At 37.2% G+C, this 12,578-nt stretch overlaps 1 protein-coding gene across 1 annotated transcript in view; it reads right to left on the bottom strand.

The window, feature by feature from the left end:
• Positions 1-1,632: 1,632 nt before the first annotated feature.
• Positions 1,633-12,578, bottom strand: part of LOC309712166 (ethanolamine kinase 1) — a 36,917-nt gene continuing 25,971 nt past the window's right edge. Inside the window, exons 10-11 of the mRNA XM_082542794.1 lie at positions 11,868-11,941; positions 1,633-4,900 (exon numbers count right to left, since the gene is read on the bottom strand). Coding sequence (XP_082398920.1) covers positions 4,831-4,900; positions 11,868-11,941 — 144 coding nt within the window. The 3' untranslated portion in view covers positions 1,633-4,830. The remainder of the gene's footprint in view (positions 4,901-11,867; positions 11,942-12,578) is intronic.

Below are 12,578 nucleotides of genomic sequence, written 5' to 3'. Positions count from 1 at the left end.
ATAACTCAAGAATAGCATAAAAAAAATTACAATCAACAAGAGCACAGCTTGAATCTTCTCCATGCTCACTGTTTTTGTGATATTGCCTGGCTTTTGATCTCTTGCATTTCCGCCACCTAATGCAGCGCAGTGGTGTAGTTAGTTGTATGGTCACGTGAATATGATATCTAAAACAAGCCTTTGCTTTTACATACACCAGAGGTTTTATTTTCCCAACTGAAAAACAATACAAAACAAAAACAGTTTAAAATATATTTTTTTAAATCTCTTAATAAAGTTAAATATTTCTGGGTATTTGGGGCAGAAACACGGCTTCCTCCCCTAAATTTGACACAAATGAAAGTTTATAGTCTATATATGCTTGCACTTTACTGTTACATTTAAATTATTTCCACATGCACAAAACACACAAATTCCACACTTTTTCAGACGTCTGCTGTCTTGTAGGTCTTGATGGAAAATCACAGACTGTATAAAGAAGATGGTCATACCCTTCATGAGATTATCTCTTTTTGAAGCTTATCATGGTCAGCTATGGTTCTTCACTGAGAAACTGAGGTAGTTACTCATCAAACCCAATGCCCTGTGTTATACTTCTTTTGGATCCTAATTGGGGCCCTAATATACAAATGGACATAAGGCGGTATTTAACAACACTTCAAATGAGCAACTGAGCTGATAAACTAACTGGGAAAGTGGAAGTCATAGATGAAGGAGCAATAAGATTTTTATACTTTTCTCACATTACTCTTTAAAATATAACTTTTTGTGAACAAGGGAGCTGCAACCTAATTGATTAAATAATGAGGGTTTCTAAACGCTAAGAGACAGCTTTTCGAGTTAGCCTGTTAGCACACAGTTTGCAAACTGGTAGAAAAAAATGAACAGCTGGGGTTGATGGAAATGCCTTTAGTTTTGAACTTGCTATACTGAATAGTTGGTGACGTGGCTCATGTGTTTTGAAAAAAAACAGGAGAAGGTTTGACTTTGTGAATTTAGAAATGGAACTGAGAAAGTGACAGCACTCTATATAATATAGGAACAAAAAGCATGCGTTGTGCATTGTATGTAACATGTATAACAAGTGAATTTATAGTAAAACCTTCCCTTGAGTATATTGTTGCTAATGTAAGTTGATTACAATTGCAAACTGGGTACTTATTAGAATTCCAAGGGTCAACAGCCTTGTCAGTCCTTTAACAATAACCAAAAATCTAAATGCAATGTCTGAATAAAAAAGAATCATACAAAAAAGCCCTTTGAAAGGAATTGCTTTCACGGGTTTTTTTTTCCTGGTTTCTATGTCTTTGAAACATTGCATAAAGGCATATACTTCTTTTTTTAATGCAATTAAAAGTGAAAGAAAAAATCTACAGCACTTTTTCAGGAAAATAGGCAATGGACAAAAGGCCAATTTTTTTCTTTTTGATCCAAAGTCCTTGGGTCTTTTTAAGTGCATTAGTCCGCTAATTAAATATTATATGTTTAACAAAAAATGCCAGCATGAAAGCAGCTGGATTGTTTGACTCAAAGACACGGCTGCAGCCTTGATGAGTGGAACTGTGCGCGACCATGAGGAGGTAAAGAATGCCATTGTAGCTAGTCCTCCCCTCATTTGACCCGCCATAATCCTTTCTACTGATTTTACAATCACATTCCCTTTTGTGCTCCCTTCACAGATAAAGACAGTAGAAGCAGTTATAGAGTGGAAGGACTCATTGACATTTCTGAGCATGTCACATGTACTTTGTAAAGACCGATGTGTTTGATTGTGAGTACACACAAACATATCAAAACTGTTTGAAGGACAAGTTACCAACCATTTATCCTACAAGGAACCAACATTGGAAAAGAAAAGTCTTATGGATAAAATCTCTCACTTAACATAACATTTCCAGTTATTATAGTCATATTTTAATCTCTTCCATTGTAGATTCCATATTTGCCTCCTGCTTTTGATTTTCTCACTCAGTCTCAAGAGTTTTGACCCCTCAACCTTTTTTGTTCTCTGCCGCAAAGCTTTTCATCTCAAGCGTTTATATGCGTATACTGGCCAATGCCTGTTGCGTTATAACATTTAGGCCCAATGCCATCATTCAATACTGCAGGATGTACTCTTCTTTTTATGTAATAATGCACATTACAAGGGTGTGGAAGCTGGGGTGGTGTACAGACCAACTTTAATACAGGAGTTTGGTATCACTTAGCTTCACGATTTTATCAATCATATTGTGATGTCTTTCTCAAACCTTCTGTGTCTGGAGAGAATACATACAGCAGGTATCACAGTAGCTTCATCTGTTTCTACACTGCTTACAGGTCACTCACTTTTTGGGTACCTTGAAACTAAATAACACGTAAGACCACAGAGCCAAAGCATAAAAACCAGCCTTGACTTACCCAAACCTAACTATTCCCTAATGATATTTTATGTGCCATAACTTCAAGCTATCTCTACCCTCAAGTTATTCCGCAGATGCTGTTACAGAATCCGAGCAATGACATTACAAATGTTAGAAAACAAAATAGTCTGAGGTTCTAGTGAATCATCCAAATGCAGACATTCTTCTCTAGAGTTGCCTTTAAGTGCTTAGAAAAATCGATAATTCCATGACATCTAAGCTGCTCCATCCACTGAAGATACAGTGATAGGATCAAAAACTTCAGAACAGCCATTAAATGGAGTTTGTGGTGAAACTGTTTTGACAATTCTGGAAATACTGTTTTGACAATTGTGAAAATACTGTGGCAGTGGGAGATATATCACAAGGCCATAAGCACTTGGTGAACATTTGAGAAAAATTAACTGTGGTTTTGGTCAAATACTGAAAAAGTATTTGCTGATTTTAAGAATCAGACAGTTGTGCTAATGAGCTATGGAGCCTCTGCCATCCACCCTGCCTTAGCCTAAACAAGTATTCACAACAGAATTACATCACTCTACTCAGTTTTGCTGTTGTTACTCAACAAAGGTAATGTGTTACACATAACCAATTACTTTTCTTAAAAGTAATCAGTATGGTATTTCATTTCACAGAATGACTTTAACATCCTAGGGTTTTTTGTTGCTACTTTTGCATTAGCGTGCTGTCTGTGCAGAAGGCTACAAAGAGCTGAAGTTGTCTTATTAGCATGTAACTATTTCTGTTCTTGCGAGTTCTTGCACGCTCTACTTAGGCTGTATTCTCACTAAACCAATATTTTTAGGAGTGAGGACAAATCCGCTGCTTTATGCTGCACATAAGAAAGGGTAGCATCTTCCTGATATTGGCCAGAGTTATTGTTTTAATGGCCTTTACTCTGTTTTCTACTACAATTGAAGTTCTATTTCATGTGATCATATACATGTGGTACAACACTGAATTACATTACCTATATGAACTATCAGTGTAGCACTTTTGATCAATACCAGATTCTTTTAAACAGTGAAATAAAGAAAGCTTTCATTTGAAAAGCTCTTACAGTTACAAAGTTGAATATGGATCACACTGCTCATTTCTGTCTCTTTATATCATTATGTTCTGTTATTTATATACTTTGGAAGCATAAAAATGTGAGCGATCTGCCTCATAATTACAGTTTAAGTGCACTTAAATGCATGACAGAACGTATTTTTACAATAATATGTCCTCAGCTAGTAGCTTTAGTGTACCTGTTAACACCTCTTATTTATTTTCAAATATATTGTTGTAGGGTCTTTACTTTACAACATAAAGCACCTTGAGGCGAGTGTTGTTCTGATTTGGAGATATATAAGTGCATTTGAATTGAGCCGAAAAGCAAACAGCAAAGTATTTCAGTCAAATTCCCTGATGTTGGTCAATTATAACCATTTCATTGTTTATGTATATGCATGGCACATGACAATTAAATCTAAGTAAAAGGGTGAATGGTTAGTTATTCCTACAAGTCTCTATGACAAAAAAAGCAATAATTACAGCTGTGCCTGTTATGCTATGACAATTTTAAATTGCTTATTTACAGATTTGCCCTAGTGTGCGCTCCCTTAATCTGCTTTTTGTTTAGTAAACCATTATACATTACATTGTTTTTTAACATCCTGTGAGACATATTCAAGGAGATTACACCAAGATCATACAATGTTTGTGGGCCTAAATTTTGATGAATATTTTTAAAAAACAGATCACTACTAGGAGTTAAAGTACATTTTTACCTTATTAAATGAACAGAGTAAGTAAAATCCACTTGTTAAAGCACTGATATCAGTCAGCATTGCATTTTGGTTCATGTACATACCATGTAACTCCTGATTCAGTTTCGCCTGTCTTCACACAGTGACAGCTTCAATAAGATTTTCTCTTAAATTTTCCTTTTATGGCAACATTAACAAACACCCTGTAAGTCACACATGATATTTTTATAGCAAGTCATTCTGAAAGAGAAACATTAAAATAATGTCCTTGGTACAGTAAATAAGTTGAAATGAAAGCTTGTTTTCCACCAGAACTGTGGTACACACTGAATAAGCCTGCAAATAACCCTCTTATGTGTTTTATGATCAAGCTCAATTTTTGTGGCTTTATGTGACTCGGCTGAATGTGGGAACAATTAATTCATTTCTGGCACGAGCCTCTTCTCAATTTGCCAAATAGGCTTATCGGCATACTGACTGTGGTAAAACAAATATTTTAAAAATCACAGTGATAGCAAAACACATTAAGTCACACTATACAGCCTGAAATAACAAACTATGGGGAGCACTTTTATAAGGTTATTCTATGCTTTTCCATTTCCACCATCTGACATATGGTCCACAGCACTGTTTGACACAAGAAACACATAATTGTTCTGCAAAAGTAGAGGGATTAATTAGTTCACTGCCAGTCCAAAGTATTCCTCTTTTTTCTCAAAATAGAAGTTCAGTCGTGCAGTGGCATATCTGCAAACAGCAGGAGACAGAAAACACATGATTAGATAACAGAAAGAAATCTTATACACTATACAAAAACTAAATGGGCCTTAAAGACTGCACAGCTGTACATTGATCTGTTGGCTGGAAAGTCACATTGCCCAAGGGTGGCATGTGTCAACCTTAGATCAAATGTGCTCAGGCAAGTATGTCAAATAACTGAGACTGTCTTGTCCGTTTCTATATATGACGAGTCAAGCATATATGACTCATGACAAATTTTGTCTTAAGATCACTCTTTACCGTAACTGTACGTTTTACTTAAGTAACTTATGAAGCGGTGTTTCACAAAAAATACATTTAAATCTAGTCTCACCACTTGTAATGGTTTACATGAGAAGAAAAAGTTTACCCATTTGTACAGTGCTTTAATATTACACACAGTACTTTCCAATTACAGACACACCCATGAAACATCAGGGACAATTTGGAATTCATATTGACAAACTGGGAGTGAAAAGACTCGTCGTACTATTGATACCTATCATGCCATCATGGCATCATGGAAACCTTGTGTATACCTGTGAGCCACTGGCTTTGACAGAAAAACAGCATCTAAAAGGTGTCCGAGTGGCTACAATTCCACAATTCAATTCAACACCACAGAGTTTTATTTGACCCTACTTGCCTGTAGTAAACATATAATATTTATAATATTATTAACATTCTTTGGTTGAAGCCTCTTTGACATATTGGCAACTTGCAAACTGTTTAATCACTTGAAACATACTTGTAATGTCAAAATATTCATGTCTTTTCAGTCTCAGTCTTTATATGAGAATAATAGAAATTAGTACCTAAAATTATTATTCAAGATGCATTGTATATGTCCAGAGGTGGCAAAACTACAGACATTTTCCACGTAATTATATAAATGTGTAATATAATTATTATATAATTATTACATTTATATAATATATGATATATTAAATATAATATTCTAATGCAGATTATAATAAATACGATTAGATACTAAATATAATTATAGATTCTTATAAAAGAATTATCTGGTAAAAGCTGAATAACTGATTCAACTTCTTACTAAACTGAAAAAGTACAGTTCATGAAATGTGCTCCAAACATAAAAGTAAAAAGTACATGACAATACAAACAGTATTTACAAGCCTTTGCTAAATATTTTTTCAGCACTGGGTTCAAGTCTGGGCTCTGGCTAGGTAACTCAAGGGCATTTGCCGAGTGGTCCTGAGGTCACACACTTGTTATCATGCCAGTGTGCTTAGGGTCATTGTCTTGTTGGAAGATAAACTTTCACCCCTGCCACAGGTCTAGAGCACTGTGGACCAGGTCATCATCAAAGATGTGTCTGTACATTGCTATATATTTATCTTTCCCTTGACCCTGACAGTGTCCCTGTTGGCATTCAGGACAAAGAGTCCAATATTTGTTTCATGATCTGAGAATCTGTTAGGTACCTTTTAACAAACTGTATGCAGGCTGTCATGTTCCTTTTACTGAGGAGTGGCTTCTGCCTGGCCACTCTGCCATACAGGCCTGATTGGTGGGGCGGTGCTGAAATCATTGTCCTGAATTGGTTTGCACTCTGACATGCACTGTCAGCTTTGAGACCTTACATATACAGGTGTGTGCCTTTCCAAATCATGTCCAAACAACTGAATTTACCACAGGTAAACTCAAATCAAGGTGCAAACAGGATACGTACCTGTTTTGTGTGTCATGGCAAAAGTTGTAAATACATAAGCACATGTTATATTTTTGTTTTTACATTTAATTGAATGCAACAATATCAAGTAAACATTTTTCACTTTGTTAATATGGGATATCGTGTGTAGAATTTTGAGTTGAAAAATGAATTTAATCCATTTTGGAACAAGGCTGTAACAAAATGTGACAAATGTGGATCAGGTGACGCGCTGTGACTGCTGTAATGTGCTGTAAATTCTTATTCTGATGAATATCTCAAACATCTGTTATGCAGAACAGAAAAGAGGAAGTTCTAATTGTGGTTACCTACATTGTAAATGGCAGGTTCTGCCTCTACATTTAAACAGAAAAATGAATATAATCAGGGGTTAAAGTGGGATTCAGCAGTAGTGGGGATCCTGGGATTAGTTGGGCTGAGTGAATCTAGTCAGCATCATCAGACTAAGCTGTCTTTGATATCTGCTACTCCTTATGTAACCTAACATTGACCATGAACATGGCAGCCAACTGCATTAGTCCATCTCTTGAGACCTCTCCACAGCACTGCAAACTAACCTGTTTGGCCTGCCTAGCATGTTCACTGAACCTTTGAATAACAGACAGTAATTCAAACATTTTACAATTTGTGTTGTAAAAAGTTTTACAGTGTGAAAAAACATCACTTGAAATCGTGTACAGCTCAGATATCTATTCACAAAATGAAAGTGGACATTATTTGTAGGCTTTAAATTTCCAGTTTATCAGGTTTCACTGACTTAGCTTTAATAGAAATCTGTCTTCTACGCTCTTGTCCTGTCTTTGTCAGTCTTGTCTTTCTCCATCTCTGACTTAACTTCTCACATTCTTTTCTCTCCCAGTGAAATACAGCAGCTGCACCTTTAGCTAGCAGACATGCTCTGTGACAAATTGCATGATATCAGCTCAGCTGAAATTAGCTGACACTTTATGCTGCCTTTATGCTCATTTCTCTTCTATAGTCTAGCTAGAAGCTGTAGTGATCACATCTACATTGAGGATGCTGTTCTGGACCACTGCAGCTCTCTTTTGTCCTGACTACTCCATCATTTGAAAATATATGAGTATAAAGTAGAGGTATTTCTCTTAAATTGTAGGGAGTAAAACCCAAAAGTAGGTAAAGTACACATACCTAGAAGTTCTACAGAAGTCCAAAAACAAAGTAGTTGTACTTTGTTGCTTCCCTCCTCTGTATGTATCTGTGGCCATAATGTATCTTTCACTGTTCGCTACAGGCTGCTCTTTCTGTCTGGTTTTATAGGTGGGTACTGTGTTTTTGTTTGTCAATCTTGCGTAACAATAGCATCAAGACTCTCAAATGAAGTAATGAGTCTGAAAGCTGTGCCAAAGCTTCAGCGCATCTCAGAAGTTAACGGCAAGAGAAGTGGTTTTGTGTTTGTTCAAACCATATTATTGAACGCCTCAATAAATCTGATGTCTGAGTACGCTGTTGCCCTTGGCCATTATGCTATACCCTTTGAAATAAAGTGAAGTTTCAAAAGCACAGAAAATGGAGGCACAGAGAGGAGTTTGTCCTTTAATCAGTGCTTTCACTGAACTCCTCAATGCCAAATCAGTTTTCAAGCGCTTGTGTTGTGAGACAAAACGATAATTTAGTCACATGCCTTTTAGTTATTCTTTCCCACCTGCATCTCTGGGTAAAGCTACACTCTAATTTTTGTGTCAAAGCCTGGCTTTTTTTGTCTGCTTTTGTTCATCATTTTCTCCTTTCTTTTAGTTTTTGCTTTGCTGAAGGCTGACCTTTAGATTTACCAGTACATGTTTGATAGAGATAGGTGGTACACTGTGTGTATAACCTTTGCCACTGCAAAAAAATGAAAAAAAGAAAAAGAAACAAAAAAGTTCATAATAAAATTTTGGGGAGTAGAAATCATTGGTGGAGGCCAGCAGACAATTTTCACTTCGCTCGCTGTGGTTTGGCGAGCCTCAACAGGCGTTTTCTCTGGACAGACTTAATTTCAAGCAAGTCATGTGCTACAGTTGATAACTGACACTTCTTTCATTTACTCAGACAGCAGAATGAAGCCTCCCTTATCCTTATTGGTCCAGAAAACTAAAGTGTTTGCTCATCATTTTCATTTTCATATTTTCATAATGACCCACTAGAATCAGATTCTGCTGACTGCTACAATAGCATGTATACAGGAGGTGGGGAAGTAGAGCTGTTGTACAGCTATGAACAAGTTGCTTTCCACACAAATATGGATGCTGTATAAATTGTGAATTGACTCAGAACATGACTTTCATATATTATATGATGAAATACAGCTAATTTAGAATTAGCAGTTAACATGCTCCCTGTGGGGTGGCACCACTAAACCCTGCTGCCCAGTGTTTGTTAATGACTAGATTATGTTTTGGATGCCAGCAAAACAAATGCTGGAACATGCTCAAGTTGTAACGCAGGCATGTTCATCACTACTTTTAGCAAAGCTGTTGGAAACCCACGAGACATGTAGGTTCGATAACCTAATGTTTCCCCCATTCGTACTTGATGTTTCATATGACACAAAAAGTTTTCAGTGGGTAACAGCAGGTAACTGCACAGCACTCAGACCTCTTTACTACAGAGCCATGCTGTTGTAATTCTTGAATGTGGTTTGACATTGTCTTGCTGAGATAAGAAAGGTTTTCTTTTTTTTTGGGGGGGGGGGGGAATTCCCATTCATTTCCTAAAGCAGTCCTGAACTTGTTTAGGAAACAAATCCCATCAATGTCGGCCTTGTTTTTTTCTCTGCTATGTCCACTGTATGCACTGCTCTTCTTTGAATGCACTCATTCCACTGCATGTGCGTAAATGAAAATTGTGTGAATCTGAAAAATCCGGCGAGTTCAGACATATAGACTGACAGAATACTTAAACACTAATTGCTCACTTATTGAATCGCTTACCACTCCTATACAAAACATTCCTCAATAAAGAATTCCAGGCAGCAGTTTCTTGTTTTTTCCCCAACAAAATCCAGTAAAGAAAAAGCAACTTAATAAAAAATCTGTGTTATTCTTCAGTTTAGTACAGAGTTTGATAGATTCCTACCAAGTAATGTAAAAAGTCAAAATAGCTTCACTATCAGCTAATTTAACACACACACACCTCAACCCCACCCTGTAGTTTCTTCTATTAATGTAATTGCCTATTACACCCTCCCTCCTATAAGAACAGCAAGCTTCACAGACAATCCCATTTATCCCTATTTTTATTAAGGGTGACACCTAAGACTAGCATACTTAATGTTTATCTTCATCAGAAATGAATGGAGGCTTTTTTATATTTAGCAAGAGTAGGGGAAAATGATCTCCTGCCAATGCAGGTATTCCATTTCACAATGTGCTTTTGTGCACAATTCCCTCAATTTTGTAGTCAAGCTATTCCAAACAGTGGGCCTCCTCCTTGTTCATTTCCTTATAATAATGTCTTTGTCAAATAACAGCTCGCCTTGCCAGCACGTCCACAAATCTAGACTGCTGACTTGCAGACACTTTCAACACATGAAAAAAACCATATAAGAAAAGTAAATATGGATGGTAAAAGGAGGGCGGGTTTGCGTTCCCCTTGTGGCTCCCTATTGTCACATTTACATCTGGCTCTGGTTAGAGCACAAGGCCTGGGTGACGCCTGTCACTCGTTGGGAAGTTATTGGTGATTTGGCTCAGGGGGATAGCAGTGGGAGAAATTACACACACACACAACACAGACAAGTATGCACACCCATGCAACAACTCAAGGTTTAAATAGTTTCTTATTTTTTTCTTCTTGAAGAGCAAAACTCATTTGCATGTATTGTACAAAAATTGCACAATTACTGATGTTGCCTGTTGTATGTATGTCTGCACTAAGCCAAAGGTTACCTATGTCTGAATGTAATAATGTTGTCACTTTAACAGATCGATGAAGCCAGCGATGTTATGTATCTCTTGCCTGAAAGGGAGGCTTAAGTGCATGAATGTGTCTTGCATGACAGGGATGGGCGTGGGGCAGAGGTTAGCTAGATAGTAGCCTCCCGCTTTTAAACATTAGACTTGGTTCTCCATTGTTGTTGTTGCTCTCAGAGCTCGTTTCAGTTTAACCCTCCAGTTAAAGAAAGGTAACCCAACCCTCACCATCCACTTTAGGACAACCTCAGCCGGTAGCTTAAAGGAGTAGACGTTCAGCAGGCACATGTGGCCCAGCCAGGGATGAGAGATGTATATGTAAGGCAGGAACGACGGCACTGGAACAATAGTGCCTCTGTGCCTCAGCACCCCTCTGGATCACATTTCCTCCAAGGTCCAGATTGAAATGAGGTGGGGGCCCTGTCGCTGATCTTGCAAGCGAGTAGAAAAAGCCACACAGAGGGGAGGGTGCCGTGTGTCAATAGTGATTAGGATCATGATCACAACTGTTGTGGGTGTGGGGCATGCAGAAAAAGGAGAAAGGCAGAAAAAAAGTGGGGGTTGAGGGAAACATTTTGCCTTCCTGAACTGTCTGAGTGCTGCTGCCGGTGAGGAATGTCTCCTGGACTTGTTTAAGATAACTAGTCCTCAATGGTGATCACTGTTAAAAATAAAAGACGTTAGTTTTGATCTCCTTTGAAAGTCTTTGTGAAAACCGAGGCTTTCATCTTATGTTGCGGTTTATCAGTGAAGAAAAGCAGAGAATTTCATGTGTAAATATTTTGTCTGTGACATGAAGAGTAGAAGAAGTGTGTTTGTCTCGCCTGTTTTTTATGCCAGATTTTAAATACACAAAGACTTGAAGCATTGGGGGGAGAATGAAATATTTCTATATTCTAGGCTTATGTTTCTAAACCATTTTTTTTTTCGCAGTTTGTCTGCCAACAAATTCTTTGTCATTCTTTTCTAATGAAGATCCTGCTTGTCTAAACATTGCACTAATATACCGAGAGCCTAAATTCAATGTCCTATAAATATTTTTCTTTTTCAGAGTATTTCAAGTGATGGATGATGACATTAACAGCTGAAAAAAAACTGCAGTGAAGTAATAATTCTTATTTGCGGTTACATGGGTTCCTTTATTAAACATTTACTGAGAGCGTTTTAATGTGAAGGTGTCACTTAACATAATTAGAACATCAATTTAAATACTAATGAACTCAACATTTTTTTGATGGATGGGACATCTCACCCAGGACATTTTAGGAAACTTGAGCATTGTTTATGCAGAGTGACACTTTGAGTTGTGGGAGTTTTAAATGTCTTTGTCAGACGTTGGACAAACCTTTGGAAGTCAAAGTCAATCGAGGAGAAACGTGATTGCAGGATGGCCCAAAGACCCCAGAGGAAGCTGGATGCCTGGTGGAAGTAAAAAAAAAAAAAAAATTTAAGTTTCAAAAAGCGTAACTCTGGTTCATATTTGTGTCTGAGCTGATTTGGAGCTACTTTTCAGGTGTTTTACAAAACTGTAGAATTTAAATTGATTTTGCAGGGAGCTAGTATATAAAAAATAAAGATTGAATATTGAAAAAAAGAAGAACATTACAATATCATTGGAAAATGGAAAAATAACTGAAGGATTGTGCTGTTTAACAAAATACAGTTATATGTTGTACTGCCTACCTGTGGTATTAAAGCTCACACAGTCAGTACAATATTGGACTCTGTCATCAAAGGAATGACAACATGACAGTATTATGTGACCACAATGAGATTCTCAAACGCCCTTTTGAAACAACAAAGTTTCAAAAGCATAATTCTTTGCCTCTTACACAGAGGCCACAGTGAGGTCAAATGTTATGCTTTGCTCAGGAACACTTCAGCAGGGAAAATGTGTGCTCGCTGAGACAATGAACCGAAGGAATCTCTTTGAATGACAGGCTCATTAAGAACACACAGCCAGTCCCAGGAGAAGTGTAAAACTGTGCATTGTGTTTGCAGTGCAGAATCGCAGGTGCTGTATTTTTATGCTCTTGCAACATTCCCCTTTGCCATA

Source organism: Aulonocara stuartgranti (genome assembly GCF_965226115.1).
Source record: "Aulonocara stuartgranti genome assembly, chromosome: 7".
In the NCBI taxonomy this organism is placed as follows: Eukaryota; Metazoa; Chordata; class Actinopteri; order Cichliformes; family Cichlidae; genus Aulonocara; species Aulonocara stuartgranti.
The sequence above is the reverse complement of the archived record's forward strand: the minus strand, read 5'-3'. Positions and strand labels throughout refer to the sequence as shown.